The following is a 17,054-nucleotide window of genomic DNA, read 5'->3' on the forward strand; positions in this document are numbered from 1 at the left end:
CTTTTCAGTCTGACATTCGAGGTCCTCTTTCTAGCCAATATCCTTTGAGGTTAGGGTGAGAGGTAAAAAGGATCTTAGCAGACATGGGATTCAGTTCCTCACCTTTAGACCTCACTGTTGGCTCGTTGTTTTAGGGCTTTTTCTTGCAAAATTTGGTGAGGGGCTTCCTCATTTGCATACCAGCTTCGACATCACCTCCCCCCCCACCACGCTACCTGCAGCTTCAGGTGTCCTCCAGGAAACAGCAGGGGGACAATTGAACTGATTTCTAACCATTAACAGGTAATTGAAAAAAAACTATTAGCAGCAGGTGATTACAACATGAAGTTATTAACAACAGCAATTGGTTTAACTTGTTAACTCTGCAACTTATGAAAAATTGGTAACTTTTCTACTCATAACACTTGTCACTTGAAAGAGTACACAACATACAAGGTTGGCACCTTCAGCATGTTTAAAACCTAGAGAGCTGGCTTATTCAAATATGTGTTTAGAAGCTAATGCAGTGAAAGACAAAATTGTGTGGAGCTCAGCATATATACGAAACCATATGTATTGCAATAAGCACTGTTTACAGGACAAGAAATAGTTTTCTTCTTGCCAGGTTTTACCAATTCTTTTATATGAATCTGTAATGCAGGACCTTCTGATACTTAATTGATGGCTACACAATCCTTCTCCTACAGTCAGAAATTCTTTTACTCAACTACTCCTATTCTTTTATTTAGGACAGTGAAAAGAAAGGATTTATGAATAGACTTTATGCCATCCAGGAGGTGTGTGTCACTGTCCAGAATATCCTAGATGAAATTGCTTCCTTTGGTGAGAGGATCAAGAAGTAAGTGCTGACACAGGTGCTGGATTGTTTTTCAATACTTTTTAACATCTTTTTCATGCAGAGATATAATATATTAGATTTTTACTTACTTATTCCAGGGAAGTCCATTGTTCAAACTCACCTATATTTACTTTGCTTTATGGAGGCCCTCAATGAGTGGAAATTCTGTTACATTAATTCTGAAGTTTAGAACTATATTAATTGGGACAAAAATAAAAAGTAAGGTTTTTAAGTAAAACAGAAAGAGCATAATATTGTGAGGTTGTTATTTAAAAGTAATAATAAAAAAATGCAATTTTGGTAAAGGAAACAAGCAGAACTGAATAAGAGTTTCATAATTTAAGGATGTAAATATGTTGCCTTGCTGGAAGTTTTATTTATTGGTCAGCAAAACCTTTCCTTTAGAGTATTTGTAATTTGTAACACCTAATACATAATATATAAAATTTGCCAACAAATCTGGACATTAAGAAAGAGAGGTTCTGAGATTTACTGCAGGAAATGTATTGGTGTATTTCTGGCATGGTCAATGGACAGCAGCACAAGGTTTGTTACGTGAGGTGAGACAGGTTCCAGAAAAACACCTTCCAGCTGTCAGCTGCAAAACATGGAGAGGAGTGACTTGGTGTTCTGCACCTCAAAAGCCAAGAGCATCTCACTACTACCCAATTCACTTTTGGAAGTGAATTTTAGGAAACCTATGCCTTGAGTGGAGGTCAGTCTGCAGGAATCCTGAGGATAATCTCTAATGCTGTCCTGTTCAGTCTTGATGACAAGGACATTGCCATTTATTCATTTAAGAGCAAAGTCCCTAATAGGAAAGCCTGGGAAAGTGTTCCCCTAGGGACAATTCCAGGCAGGCTGTATTCACAGCAGGAGAGGCAGGTGCAAGCATATTGTATCACACAAGTTCTCCAGTTAGAAAAATGAACCAGTCTCTGAAAAAAGTCTTTTATCAACAGGCTATTCGTGGAAGTTGTCTTGATGATTAAGTAGTTCTAATTGTGCATTTTGGAGGTAGGGTTTGTTCTATTATATACCAGATGGGAGCTACAGAATTTTGTAAACTGAGTGAGACTATAAATCTTTGTAATTTGTTCCTAAAACTATAATGGGAAACCTGTACTGAATGCTGTGGTAACACAGCCCATAAGGAGCTTTGCTAAGTGAGGAGCCAGTGCTCCCACACATCATGGTGTGTCTGTGATCCATTGCACAAAGCTGAGTCACAGGAACATGAGCAGACCCTCAACCTTCTGTTCATCCCAAATGCCTACAGAAGAGGGGGAAAGAGCAGGTGTCCCCAGGGATAAAGGGAGGCATCCTACACTAAGTGATGCTAACATAATGTTAGTGGAGACATGTCAAAATTGCCAGAGAAAAAAGAAAACAAATAAATATAGGAAGCCAGAGCTCATTATGAAAAATATGATTTGCAATTCAGGTAATTGCAACTATTCATCTAGAGAAGCCAAAATCGTGTAATCACATTGACTTAGAATGTAGCTAGTAGTAATACTTTAAAGTGTATCAAGAGACTATTTCAATTTAAAGGCACATTATCCTTCTGGATAAATGTCATGCAACACTTTTGAGATGGCAGTGCCTTCATGGAACAAATTCACTGACCCAAGTTCCCCTCAACCTTTGGGACATATGTATAAAACTATCATCTGGTCTTTCTTCACTGAATACTGGAGCTGGAGAGCCATAGCACCCTTTTCAAGATCCATTAACTCTCCCTCACACCTCAGTTTTGCAGAATGTGGTGACCAGCACAGTTTAATCAGAATAGAGTCTGGGACCCTTAGTGAGGATGTTTTTATCTGTGCCTTTTTTTTGGAAAGGTAATGTTCTGGAACTCTCGTGAGATCCCAGAAATTATCTTCCTTTATTCAAAGATAAATAACCTTTACTTATTTCAGGTTTTTTTAATTATCTTTTTTTTTTTTTGACATCCAGAAAGTTTTTATTTCTTCCCTCAACCACTGCTGTTGCATATCCCTGTCTTCATGACAGACTGTTCTACCACCTTTTTTTCCCCTAGCCCTCTCCTTCTTGTGCACAAGGATGAGCTTCCATCTTTGCATAGCCATGCACTTACCTTTTCCTTTTCCCCCAAAGCTGGAAGGCACCTGTCTGAGGAGTGCACCTGTACCTCATACAGAGGGGAATGTGCTTGTTCAGCCTTTAACTCCTTGTGCTATCCTTACAGTGGAATAGGGAGGAGATAAAACAAGAAAGCCTTAGCAGTAGTCTTCCAGCTATTGTATCCTACTCTACCACGGAGTTGAGAAGGGAATGGAGATTGCCTGTGCGAATACATTTGGAGAGTAGGGAGCTCTGTGGGTTTTTCCTGGTGCTGAAACTGGGGTTAGGCACTGAGATTCCAAAAAGCAGAGCAGTTGTTCACTTGGCAGATGTGCACTGCTGGGCTGGGAGAGGTGAAATTCACCAGGCAAGTGGGCAAAGTTAGGAACTCCTTTCATTTCCACTGACACTGGATCCAAGCCCAGGTATCCCCGATGAATGACAAATGCATCCATGCTTTCATTAGTAGACTCAGTTTGTTCTCCCTGATAGAAACTGACATTTCTTCCACTGTCCTTTGCTCTTTATTGGCTTTGTTGGCCGACCTCAGTTCTGACTCTTGTTAATTTTTCTTTAGTACATTCAACTGGACTGTCCCATTCCTGAGCTGGCTGGCAATTGTTGCCCTCTCTGTGTTCACCATCATCCTGTATTTCATTCCACTGAGATACATTGTCCTTGTCTGGGGTAAGTAAAGCCCTTTTAAACTGTCTGTACTGCTTTAAAAACCTGGTTTTTAATGGATGACTTACACTGGCACTACTTTTTTGGTATTTATGGTCACGAAGCTACCCTATAATGGAATTCGGCATGTTAGTTAACAGCAACAGTGTAAATATTTAGACCCACCTGCAAAGTACATTTTTCTTGGCTGGCATTTTATACTCAATCATGCTATAAACATGAAGCCCTGAGGATTCATCATATATCAAACTGTAGCTTTGTCTAGATATTACTCTGATTTATTTTCACCACCAATACACAAACAGAGGCATTTCAATCTATATATTGCATTTAGGACAATACGCCTTTTTTACTGCAGTACTTTATCTTGTGAAAGTGTATGCAAACATAGCAGCAAGAAACCTGTTTAAGGGGTCACCTTTAGTTAGACAGAAAGGAATATGTGGTATTTGGTTGGTTGATAATGATCAGAAACTCTGGGCAGGTAAGGAGATGGAATTATGATTGATCCAAGCTTTCACTACTTGTGCTTATATCTATTCTTTATACTGATTTTAAAAAGCTACTGTTGCCACATCTGTTGTAAATAATGCTCCAGGTTTTCATTTGTATATCTTTTCATACATCTTACACCACCAACTGCTGTACCCTTACCCAGTAACACAAACTTTTGAAGAGCACAGTCTCAATTACATCAGTTGCCAGATTTTCTTTCTGAAGAATAGCAGCCAGCCTTTCGTGAAAAAGTTTTGAATTCAGGAGACAGCATAAAATCATTGAATGGACTCCAAAGAATTTATTTTTTGTTTATCGGTCAGTATTTGTAATTTTCTTAGAATGTTTTCTCAAATGATCATAGACAAAACAATAAAGAAGATTATGAACAAAAGTATTTCTACAAAACAAACAAAAGCAAGCAAATGGGCTTCCTTTCTCTTCCTGTCTTTGACTTTCACTTATTCCCCCATACCATGCATCGCTTGAGTATAACCCAAACTTTTGTTCCCAAAATTTCATTTCTTCCAGCACACACACAGAAAGTTGAAAGTATTTGTCTGTAATTTTTCAGACAGATCTGACATCTTGCTTTTTTACATCAGGTGTGATCCAATAATCTGAGATTATAATACCCCTCCAAGATCCACATAACTAGAGCCAGAACTGTTCTTTGAAAAGCTCATGACTCATACCCCTGGAAGTGTCGCACTCCCACAGAAATATCTCTGTTTCAGATAAGGCAGAGTCTCAACTCCCAAGCCTCCCAAACCGTGGATGGATAGCGTAAGCATAAATTATTATAAATGCACCTTGCATTCTCTGCATCTCTTCCCTCCCTGCCTTCAAGTTACATAGGCTATGTAGATAGATAACTTCAAGCCCCTTGGTTCACTAGAGGTTTGGCTCCACATTTTTCTCTGCATTTCAGTTCAGGTGACTTCTTACTCAGCAAGTATATGTGGATCCCCTCTTTACCAATCTTTTTTTCTTGCATCATGGCAGGAGACCAGACAGGTACTGCAGAGGTGCAGGTCCTACAATCCAGACATCCTCAGGGTGAAATGAATTCTCACAGAGCCGTGTCATGCTGAGAACAGCTTTGAGCAGCTGTCCCTTCAAAAATTGCAGTATTCCAAACACCTACCTATTTTCTCCATCACTGCATGTTTATAGCCTCTCCTGTGTATATTTCTTCATCCTATTCATCCATCATGCCTGTGGGGAGCCATTGATTTCTCTTTTTTTACTTATTTCCATAGGAATGTTTGAGCTGATTGGTAGCAGCATCTGTCCATTTTGTTCTTTGGAAGGCAGATATTTTAAATTAAAATTTCTTCATATTATGTGTCATCTTTTGTATAGCTGTCTTTCTTCATGGCATCCACAGGGTCTGCCCCTTTCAGTCTGCCCTAGCAAGAAATTCTCCATCCTTTCCTGGCTGTTTCTCTCTCAATGGAGACTACCAGTCCTTGAAGATGTGGTGTGTTAGGTGGGGTGCAGCAGAAACCACCTCTCTATCCTAATCCCACTTGATGAAGTGCTGAGTCCTGGTAACAACTACAGCTGTTTATGTGGAAAAAAACCTGTAATTATTTTAATCTGAAAATTTTCAAACTGTTGGAAAAGACCAATCTCCTTGTTGTATTCTGCTTCTCCTGTAGAGTCTCCTCTCATCCATGCAGTGTTTTCCTTTCTTGAGGTTTCACACACTGACTGGTATTTTTCTTTATCAGATGTGATAAAGTGATATCATACCACCGGAAATCATCCATGGGTGGTCCAGTGGCCATGTGCACTAAACAGTAGCATTCAACCTTAAATTTTGCAGACACTTGCTGATGCAAAACGTCTTCTTAAACAATGGTGTTTGAAGGTCAGATATTCCTTCTGAACACTCACTATCCAACACCATATAAAGGGAGGGCAGCATCTCCTATCTATGCAGCAGAACTGAGGATTTATGCAGTGGGAAGCTGTGGGTGTTGTTGACACTGAATCTTGCATGCCCTATCCAAAGGCTTTATGCTCTTGCTAAAGCTTTCTGAAAAGTCTGGGCACCAAACACTTTGTGGAAGATAAACTACGTTATCTTATACCTGATAGAGCTTGGATAAATTACACAGAAAGGCATATTCTTAATAGTGTCCTAGCTTTCTCCTGCTCATATGAGAGTCAATGCACTTTGCACTGTTCCTGTTCATGTTTTAGACATGTGTTCCCAGAGCCCACAGACCTCATCTGACATCTCAAAGTGTATGAATCTGACTTGGTATGTAATTAAGAAAATACGTCTAATTTAAGCCTGCTTCCTGATTATTTTGTGGACGATTTTTCTTGGTGCTTCTGAATACTAATTCTCAGTTATAAGATCATGGCATTATAAGACCATGGTGCCTAAGGGAGACATATCCTTTCTTCTCTGCACTGCCATCAGCTCGTCTCTGTCTGTCATTTCCACACAGATGTTTGTGTAAACTCCTCTAAAGTTTTCATATGATGCAGACTTCATGCTTCCCACATGTTTCATTGTTATTAGCATGAAAAATACTTTCCTTGAATCTTCTGAATCTTGTATGAATCTTGTGTCTTCCAATTAAGCCCATTTCTTCTCGTCCTCTCTGTTACAGAAATTAAATACTTTTTATGCCTCTGCTTTTCCCAATTTCCTCATAAAAATCACAGTTTCTGTTACTTTCCAAAAAAATATATTGAAGGAATTTGAGAATGTCCCTAGAACTTTTGTATTTTGAAAGAGGGAACTACAGAAGCAGAGTCCAGCCTTTGGAGCCCGAGTTTCCAATTCATGCATTCATTCGGTACTACTGTCAGGATTCAGAATGGATCCTAAAATCTGTTTTAAAACCTTGCCAAAAGTATATATCTTTTGATATCTTATATCTTATGATAGTAACATTTGAACTTTCACTTTTGCAGGCATCAATAAATTTACAAAGAAGATTCGAAATCCATATGCAATTGATAACAATGAGCTACTTGACTTTCTGTCCAGAGTCCCTTCCGATGTGCAAGTGGTGTGTATATTTATTTCATTTGATTTGATTTGGTAATTTTTAAAGAAGTTATTTTGATTTACTATTATATTCCTTGGCAGAAAGAAATTGCAAACTCAAGCTGAGGATAATCCATTAACCAGAAAGAGGCTGTTAGATCTTTATCCAATGGGAAAGAAGTTCCTGCATTGGTTGTGCCTCTTAGGATCCTTAGAAACAATCAGTAGAAGGACAAGTATTTGTGAGATGGTAGCTAGAGCTTGTATTAAACAGCATCCAGCAAGATGTGAATCTGGCTGGGATAAGGCACTGTATAAGGAAACACTGGAGCTGGGGCTCTCAGAAGGCAGAGAAGGAACAGGAAGGTCAAATAATGGAAGAGGCAGACAGCATTCCTCAGCACTCTGAGAACACTTTGGCCTTTCCCTTCCAAGGGGTGAAAGCTTTTGTTGTGACCACAGTTCCACTGGGTTCATAAATTCATTTAAGAAAAAAAAACAAAAACCAAACCAAAACCAACCAAACAAAAAACAACAACAACTACAAACAAGCAAAAAACCTAAGCTGGTTGTGAATTACAAGCTTTTATGATGCAGTACACAATCCCCAGAGAGAATGCAAGATTTAAGATAGCATCAAGCACATAAATCACATCTGGTGTCACAAAGATTATAGACTTCCCAAATTTCTAGTTTCAGTTCAGAGCTGGTATTAAGTAGGAGATATGGGTGCAAACACTCTCTCTGTATCTGATACCTTCTGTGGCAAGCATTTAGAAATAACCAAGCTTTTAAGAAACATTATGAAGAATAGTATTCAACATGGTCACAATAACAATGTTTAGTCTGCTACATCTCATGGAGAAAACAGGAAAAAGCTTTTCTTTTCTAAGTTTATATCAGCATGCAGTGTTATTTCCTGGTAGGATTTTCCTGGTGTTATTTTCCTTCTTATTCTAGATCTGTCATTCTGGTGTTGGTGAATCACATCTGCAAATCCTGTGTCGTTTTTAGGGGGAAAGTCTTCTTTTTTTAAGCTTTTATCCCCTGACAAAAAAAAATTATACCTTTCTTTTTTCTTAACAAGCACCACCTGACAATTTTCTTTCTGAACTTTTTGTCTAAACAGATGCAATACCATGAACTGAAACAAGATCCTGCCCACAGCCCAAGCAAGAGAAAGAAAAACAATCCTGCCTAGCCAACATCATGTGTTGAGGAGACCAGCAGTTGCAAGGGGAAGATAAAAGAGCAAGCCTAAGAAGCGTTTCCTTTCTCTAAGACTTTTATTTATCTTGCCTTTTTATGTAGTGGAGAGATTTTGTAACAGTATTAAAAGGTGGAAAATGGTTTCTCATGTAAAATCTATTTCTCATTGTAAAGACATTTGTTTCAAGTGGGCTTTTTTGTCATTTTAAAGCCTTGTTAGAAACAATGTAACACATAAAATGAGTCAATCTAAAATGGAGAATATATATTGATATTTGGTGGTCAAAGACACATGAGATTGTCAAATCATGTGAACTAAACCTACAAAACATCTAAATCTGACTCAGAAATTTCTCATCTTTTATTTGTGAGCATTAATATTTTTATCCAGAAAGTCATCATTACAATTTTCTATGTTTTATATATTACAAGAGAAATACAATGTAGTGGAGCCTACTGCACTTAAGTTTTAGAAGTTTTTTTTTAAATTTTGGACCCTGATGTTAACTCCTGGTGCAACATTTTTCTATGTGGTAGGGCTGCTTATAAGACAGTGAGAAACACCAAGTGCAAATCTCTTTCTGGAGCTCCCAAAAGCAGTTCCTTCTGTCTTTATCATTCCATTGTAAGACCTAAAGATCTCTGTTTCAAAATACTGCCAGGTTTGTAACTGATTGCCTGTCATATTTTTCTACATGTACCAGTAGTCTTCATTTGTACTACATAGCTTAGCTCTAATGGGTAAAACTAACTCCATTACTGCTTTGGGTGTCATGCTATGAACACTGTTTGTGCATATAACTATTTTAATATGGATATCTTGCAAAAAAGCTTTTTCATTCAAATTAAAAGATCATATTAATATGCTTTATGGTATAACATTGCCTGTTACCAATGTGAAATACCGTGTAGAGGAAAAAAATGCAGTTGTGGTAAAACTAATATACCAGGGTTTTTTTCTTAGTTAATACTGTCAGTTCTTCTGATACAATCTTTCCCTACTGCATGGAAACTGCATTATCTTATAAATTACATGGAACATAGATGAGAACATTTACATTTCAAATGTCTTAGTGGCCACTGCATAACGAGTACTTGGGGATATATTATGGTAGCTGCATGCAGACTTCCACACTCAGCTCCCCACATAGTGAGCAGAGATTCATTCCTGAGGGACTACCTGTGCACAGCTCCTCATTATTAGTTCCCAGTGACATTAAAGGGGATTTTTTGCCCAGGAGAGAGTGACAGGACTGTATCCTCCAGGGGGGCTGTGGTCCTCTCTGGATTACCTCTCACTGGTTGCAACTGAAGATAAAGTTATATTGCACTACTCTAAAAATACTTTTTGAAAAGTCTGTTTAGAAATACTTTGCAAGCACATGTGAATATGTATTTGTCCAAAGAAATATGTGTTAGTTGCATTGCTCATGAAGGATAATCCTGGATTTCTTTGTTTTGCAGATAAGATGATAGCCAAGTTCTTATGTGACAGTTACTTTGATCTTTCTGTTTGTGCATTTAAAAGAATGCCAATCAAATGAATGGTCTATAGAAAGCCTTGGACTTAAACAAGCTCTTGTTACATCACTTTGAAAGAGTTTAATTTTGCAGCTTGTGTAACCTTTTGGCTGTATCCTACCTGAAGAGCAACATACTATTGATGAAATCAGAAGCACTGGTCAGCGTATCTTATTTTAAAAAAACCCAAATTTGTGATTAAACAAGATGTGAATGTTTGTTGCCTGTTGTCAGTTTTGCACATTTCTTTAATACACTGCAAGCCTTGTACCTTCTTAACGTTGCCCACCAGCCTGCGTGTGATTTCTTGTCTTTTTTATTGTACACCATTTCAAATGTCTACTTTGGTGGTAATATCTCAGCTGGTTATGCATGTTTCCAAAATTAAACACACTTCTAAGCATCGCTCTATTAGATATTCTGAATCCTCTGTCTTTGAAATTCTATGTTGTCGTTTTTCCATGAGTGCTTTGAAGGGCAAGTGAATTTCTTTGTGCAGGATTTTAGTATTTTAAGTTCTATAACATGCAGGGATGGGCTGGGGGCAGGGGGAGGAGAGACAATAAGCATCTGTTTGTTGAAAAATGGTGAACTCCTTTTAAATGCCTCAGTCACTCAAAACTGGTCTCACTGAAAATATAACACACAGAGGGAAGGCTAAAAATGCTGATTGATTAAAATATGATTCTCCTGACACAACAAGACATTTTAAAATAAAAATTTAAATAGTTTGTGAGTGAACCCATTTTCACTACTTGCAGTTTGTCTATGCTGCTTTGTGTAGGTGGCCTCTGTAAAGAGCCAATCCTGTCTTATGCCGTGAATATTCCAACATACCATCCTTTTCCAGACTGATTCTGAAGTCCATTTCTAACCTGTTGGATTTGGCAGGTTTATTCTGAAAGCAACTTGTCTATTCATAAACAATCAAAAAAGAATAAGGCATCTCACAATCACGACATTGTCTCTATTGTCAGTAAATAAAACTTAACTTTATGTAAGTTCATAGAAAATTATTGGTTTAGTTGGGGTCCATATTTAGATTGGATGTCAGAGCACTCAGAATTCACTAAAGCTGATTAATCTGAGAGGCTGACTGTTACCTACCTGCTGATAACTCACAGTACAGAGCTTGCTTACCCTGTTTTTACAGTTGTTCCTCTTGGTAGGAATACCTAAGTATTTTTCATAATAGCAATGAGCTTTTAACTGGAAGTGCTGCTGTATTATAACATAGTATTTTAGATCCAAGTGCAATAACCCTGAAGGTTTGGTTGTTTTTTTTTTCTAGTGCAATTAAACCAACAGTGGAATAACAAGAAAGTAATTAAGCAGTCTGCATACAGTCTATCAGCTAATTTGGTCCCTTAGAGCACAGGTTTCACCAACAGGAGGAAGAGCTGCCAGCAAATGCACTGCATGATGCTAAGGCATTTAACATGAAGATAATCCTTTTCCATGAAGAAAATGAGGTAAAGGAAAACTAATTTCTTTCATCATTCTTAGATTACACATGTTACAAAACATAATGAAAAGCTTTGCAGCTCTCTGCTCAGCAGGCAGGGTTCCCAACCTGTGGTTTAACTAACTTGTGGTTTACACAGAGATTGAGTCCTTTGTGGCAGAAACTCTTCAGATGACACTGACCCACTTGCATCTGACCTCAACTCCCAGAGTCTGCTCCAAGCCTCTACCACCTCCTCACTGAATGGTAACAGCAAAAGGTATTGGCTTTTTGTTGAGCTGGGTAGTCAAGAAAAAATCTCTTTTCCAGTGTTTTTTGCCACATTATAGAACTGACCTTGCTGATTTGCAGTGTGGTACACTGACCATTTCTCTGACTTGCAAAAGTTTAGACCTCAGAACCAGACTGCTGTGCATGTATATCCTTGAGTTACATTCATAAAAGGAGGGTTTTTTGCTGCCTCTTGAACAAATATGGTAAAAAATATGAAAACTATTTTCCTACCTCATAGGATTTTTAGCCCTGGGACATGTAACAAGCTCAACAAGCAAATGTATTTGTATCAGGAGGAGTGTGTTGTTTACAGTCATGAGATAATGACTTGATCAGAAGAAATGACCCTGAAAAGTAAAGCAAGACCTTTCCCAAACTGTGTTTGTATTATTCAGGCTGAGTGTTCCTGAACACATCTGTTGGGAAAGGGAAGAAGAAATGGGGAAGGATTGCTTAAATAAAATATTTACTGAAAAACTGGGTAACTCCTAAATATATCTTAAATTTTTGCAGGATTTTCTTTTTTAAGGACTGGGATTTGAGTAAAAGACAAGTCTTTCTCCACTATGTTTCTAGAAGTATCTTTCTTAATTAGAAGAAAGTTCAATCACTGCAATTTGCTGAGGCAGAGTACAGTTTTGAGACGACAGGATTGGAAAAGAGTTGGGGAATAATTATAGTGGATTATAATGCTGGAAGCAGCCTGTTCCTGTTTTCTCTTCACAATGCAGACACATACTTTCCCCTGACATGCCTATAAAGACCACAGCTCAAAACCACAGTTGCATTCAGACAGTTCCAAGAGCCACCCCATTCCCCATCTCTTCCCAACTTTAGACATTGCTGTGGCATGCCATGGAGGTGGCCCTACACCTCTGAATGTAAAAGGTCCCTCTCTCCTTTTGTCCACTTCGGCCTGCAGTCTCTACATGACCAAACTCTTAATTTCCTGGTCACCACTGATACTAGCAATTAAACCTTAACTAGAAACTGCATGTCATCCTCTCCTGCTTCTTCTCCCTATTTGTTCTTTTGATAGGTTGCTTTTCCTCATCCACATTTTTTGACTAATTCACCTTTTCATAGATACAGCTCCTCGACAATAAGGTCAAAGCTTCAGCTGCTGGTTTCATGTCAGCACTTCAGGTTTCCCTCACATACCTCCTACCTGAAGCTCAATGTTAAGTTTCTCACTGCTGCATTAAGTAGTCATACATACCTGTCTCTCATCAGCTCTTTTTCTCTTGGACCTGCAGTGACTCCCATCTAGACCAATGTCCTCACACATTCAGACTTTGCTGACTCCTCCCTCGTGGCGATATATTTTGAAGCTGTTCTCTATGACAGTGCAGAAAAGAATAGTCAAGGAAATTAAAATCTGAGTTTAAAGGAGAAGAAATTTCTGGAAGTTGTATAACTGTTCCTGCAATATGCATTCATCTTGGTGTTGTTACTGGCTTCTGAAATGTCTGAGCTTGCTGTTTTGCTCTGCTCTAGTTAAAGCATTTGGACCTCTGTGTGATTTGCATCAGATCATAGTAGGCACTTGATCTGGGGGGAAAACAATTAATATAGATGCATTCCAAAGCAGAAAACCTATTGTTTATGAAGTCTGTGTCTAAAATTAGCAATTGTAGCAAGCATGGGGTGCTTGGGGTTGCAGAGGATTGTTTTAATGTATTCTCCATCACAGAAAACCGGCTTTCACTATGCTGTTCTTTGTAAAATCCTCTGATTCATAATTAAGTACAGCACTATGATTTTTGCAGTTTGGGTTCCTTCTCTACAGGGTAATGTGTAGGCTGCACTTTGAGTAGACATTTTCATAACAAAGAATGGCACTTGAAAAATTAATTTTTTAATTAGCTGACATTTTCTGTCACTTGGTGTCAAAGCTGTCAAGTGCCAGGAAGTTTAAAACCAGCGTTTATGTTTACCTTTTTTAAGTTGTGATAAAGCATAGTTCTGATAAAGTGAAGGGAGAGTCAAAAGAGAATCAGAGGTGCACACTGCCTGTATGATGCAGGGAGTTTGCACCTGCCAGTCAGATGCCACAAGAGAAGTATGCAATATTTTGTTTATTTTATGAATCATTTTATGGTTCACCTGACAGCCAAACAACTTCATCTAGATAGGTATGAAAGCCAGTCAGTAGTAGGAAACTGGCCGCATGTTTTATTGAGGGTACAGAGTTGAACACTGAAGTGTGCTGTCCCAGAGCTGCCAACACTGCATAGCTGACAGTAATTGAGACTATCTTGGCTGTAACAGAAGAGGCTCGAGCTGAAGTTCCTGTGAAGAGCTTTACAGAGCATCTGCCCAGCTGCCTCATCTCAAACAAGTGTATTAGTTCATCTTTTTTGTGAGTTCTAATTTAAATGATCAGTGTACAATATGAAAATGCTTAATGGTGTAAGAAAAGAAGGGAGTTTCTTGGGCTTTCTCCATATCAACCTGAATGTTAAACCCTCTTTCTAGTATGAATACATAGTTGAGGAGACATAACATACATCACTGCAGCTAACTGAGAAGTCCTGAGCTTTTGGAAACCCCAGTTCCCACTCTGAAACTTCAGTTCCTTGGCAGAGAGTGGGCTGATACTGGAAGCAGCCGTTCCCCTTACATCACACATTAATGCAACAAGGCAAGGCCACATATCGCAATGATAAGAAATACGTAAACTCTGATGTTATTTACAAATAATATGTTTTAATTCCTCAGTCCAGACATTCAGTAAGTAAATGCAGCTGGCAGCTTTTCTCCAAATTTCAGCCCTATTCAGGCCTGAATAGGGTCTGAATAGTTACCAAAGGCAGACATTTGGCCATGAAAGAACTGCATACATATTCAAACAGATTCTGCTATTATGTGAGTAAATAAATTTTCAATTTTAACTTCTAACCAGGCTACTTAAGGACACAGATCAAGTGGACAAGTATTTTTCTAAGACGTGATATTAAAATGGAGGAAGTTTGATGGGTGAGCTATTTGATGGTTAAGGAATTGGCTGAATGGCCGCAATCCAAAATATTGCAGCCAACAAGCAGCTTGATGTTGAAACAGAGAACAGCAGTAAGTGGTGTGGTTGAGGGGTCTGTCCTAGGACCAATACTATTCAGTATCATCATCAATGACATAGTGGGATTGAGCATACTCTCAACATATTTGCAGGTGACACCAAGCTGACTGGTGCAGTTGATTTATTGCAGAGTGAAGATGTGTATCAGGTTTTCAAAAATCAAGTGTCTTTTGACTGGTGGAAGAAGGATACAGCTTTGAAAACTGACATGGTTTATGTTCAGAGTAGAACTGAAAGCATCCTACCACCCAAACCCACAGCTAAAGCATGATGAGGGGTCAGGAGGATGAGCAGGTGAGATCAAAGCTTTCCACTCATCAAAGGAAAAGCCACTCTTACATTGTAGCTTGTCTAAAATGAAGACCGTGTTTCCACAAGGACTGATAAAACACCTTCAATTTCTTATAAATTGTTAGAAGTGTTTGGAGGTCATATTCCCACCTCAGAAATAAGTCTTACTCTGGTAATAGAGGCAATAGCTAAGAGGGGTGTCAATATAGCCCTGAACACTTGCCGGTTGACCTCTACCAGCAGGGGACAGAGGTCAGCTTCAGCACGGCTCATGGAGGGCAGGTACAGACATGCAGAGTTGTGATTTGTGCAATTTTCATGAAAATATTGCAGAAAAAAGAGTGCACATATGATCCCCAGCAGGAGAAAAGATGTCTCCGTCTCTCTGGGTGCCTCCCAGTGAACCCCGGCCAGCCCCGGGTCAGCAGAAAACGCGGCGACAGCGGGGGGACACGCTCTGGTGCCCCGAGGGTACCGAGGGCAGCCAGGCTAGTCGCCTTTGCATCAGAAAAGACACTGGAGACATCGGTAGAGGATAAAGGCTGACTCTCAGCAGGGGCCCAGTCCAGGGTTTATTCGGAGCTCCCGAGGGATCCCCGCACCTCAGTGATGCGCCTTGCTCAGAGTAAAACAAAAGGAATCTCAAGGTTACATTTAAAGGGCGGGAGGAAACCGAATGTAGATGCATTTGTTGACCAATAAAGACCCTTCAGGGATCAAACCTTAGGGATGGACATTTGGGATAGTGTATAAAATAATACTTAGGGGGCTGACCCCTGGCCTCGGACTAATCACTCGACGACTTTGACCCAAAGTTCTAGATAGGGAGGATGGGATGCTGAGTGACTGACAGAGAGCCAGGGCGGGGATTTGGGGATGATCTTAACACAGGAGAATGATTACACAGGTAGAGGAAGGGGGTACAAAAAAGGGGTACACCATTTGGGAAAATAAGGGGATACAAAACCAAAACTATTACAAAGTATTACAAATATAAAAGCGCACTACAACACTCTGACCTATAGAGATTTCTGGAGTAGGATACACTTTTGAAAGATAAGTTCCCATTCTGCTTTCTAGGGACCTCTCCCCCCCAGTGTCACTACATAGAAGCCTAGAAGAGACCTGAAAGTTTTCCTCTGGAATAGACACTTGCTAGAAACTCATTTGACTTTTATTTACAGGCCTTTCCTTCACAATCCTGCACAAAATTTGTGCTTAAATTTATAAAAAGCAAATATTTGAAACAACAGCCTGATTGCCTCTTTGCAGTCTATTATGTAAAGGAAGTTTTTTTGCTCTTTCCACGTGGACAGCCCAAAATGAAACCCTTGAGCAGATGCAGAGAGTGTTGTTCATTGAGGGCTTGCAGTCATTGTAGGCAAACAAGATAATACCAAAGCAACTCTTCATGTCTTAAACCTTGTACTTCTGAGGTACAACATGAAGTTGAAAGGGTTTTTTTAATTTGAGGAGAAAGCAAAGCAAAGCAAACCAAACTGAACCAAAAAACCACTCTGGGTAGAACAGGGTTAATTTTTGCAGTAGCTGGGAGTGGGAATGGCCAGCACAGAGAGGCCATTCTGTATCACTTCCTGCCATTGCACTTTCTGAAAAAGGACTCTCTTCTAGGAAGAAAGAGCTTCTTCCAGTCAAGAAATTGTGGCAGAGGGAGCTCTCTGGTATTGTCTGTTGTTGGAAGGGTCTCCATTCACCCCTGAACAACTACAGGACCTTGTTAAAGTAGCAGAACATTTGAAAGAAAAATGGTGTGGCATTTCCAGACAAGAAGAAAGTTCTACAATGAGCCTGGACCCTGGCTACTGTTTATTGGACACTGCATGAAACTAGACAGCACCCTCAAGTGGAAGAGGAGGAAAGCAGAAAAACAGGCAGTGGGGCCATGCAAACTGCAGGTGAACCGCAGGAACAACCCAGTGCCAGCAGAAGTTGCCCCTATAAAGAAGAAGAAATCCAAAGCCAAATCAGTTTCTTTAGTAAGGGATGAAGAGGAAGAAGGACCCTCACAACAGGAGGAAGAGGCAGGGCCAGAGATAATCATTGATCCGTATCCCTGGGTGAGCTGCGAGATCTG

The 17,054-nt window shown here is 39.4% G+C and overlaps 1 protein-coding gene across 4 annotated transcripts in view; it reads left to right on the forward strand.

Moving 5' to 3' along the window:
* MCTP1 (multiple C2 and transmembrane domain containing 1) overlaps nucleotides 1-10,754 on the forward strand; it is a 215,445-nt gene extending 204,691 nt beyond the window's left edge. For all 4 annotated transcript variants that reach the window (XM_039695677.1, XM_039695678.1, XM_039695685.1 and 1 more), the window contains 4 exons: nucleotides 729-838; nucleotides 3,507-3,616; nucleotides 7,046-7,143; nucleotides 8,251-10,754. In XM_039695677.1, coding sequence (XP_039551611.1) covers nucleotides 729-838; nucleotides 3,507-3,616; nucleotides 7,046-7,143; nucleotides 8,251-8,322 — 390 coding nt within the window. In that variant the 3' untranslated portion in view covers nucleotides 8,323-10,754. The remainder of the gene's footprint in view (nucleotides 1-728; nucleotides 839-3,506; nucleotides 3,617-7,045; nucleotides 7,144-8,250) is intronic.
* Nucleotides 10,755-17,054: the final 6,300 nt, after the last annotated feature.

Source organism: Passer montanus, unplaced genomic scaffold, assembly GCF_014805655.1.
Source record: "Passer montanus isolate IOZ18808 unplaced genomic scaffold, ASM1480565v1 scaffold91, whole genome shotgun sequence".
NCBI classification, from domain to species: Eukaryota; Metazoa; Chordata; class Aves; order Passeriformes; family Passeridae; genus Passer; species Passer montanus.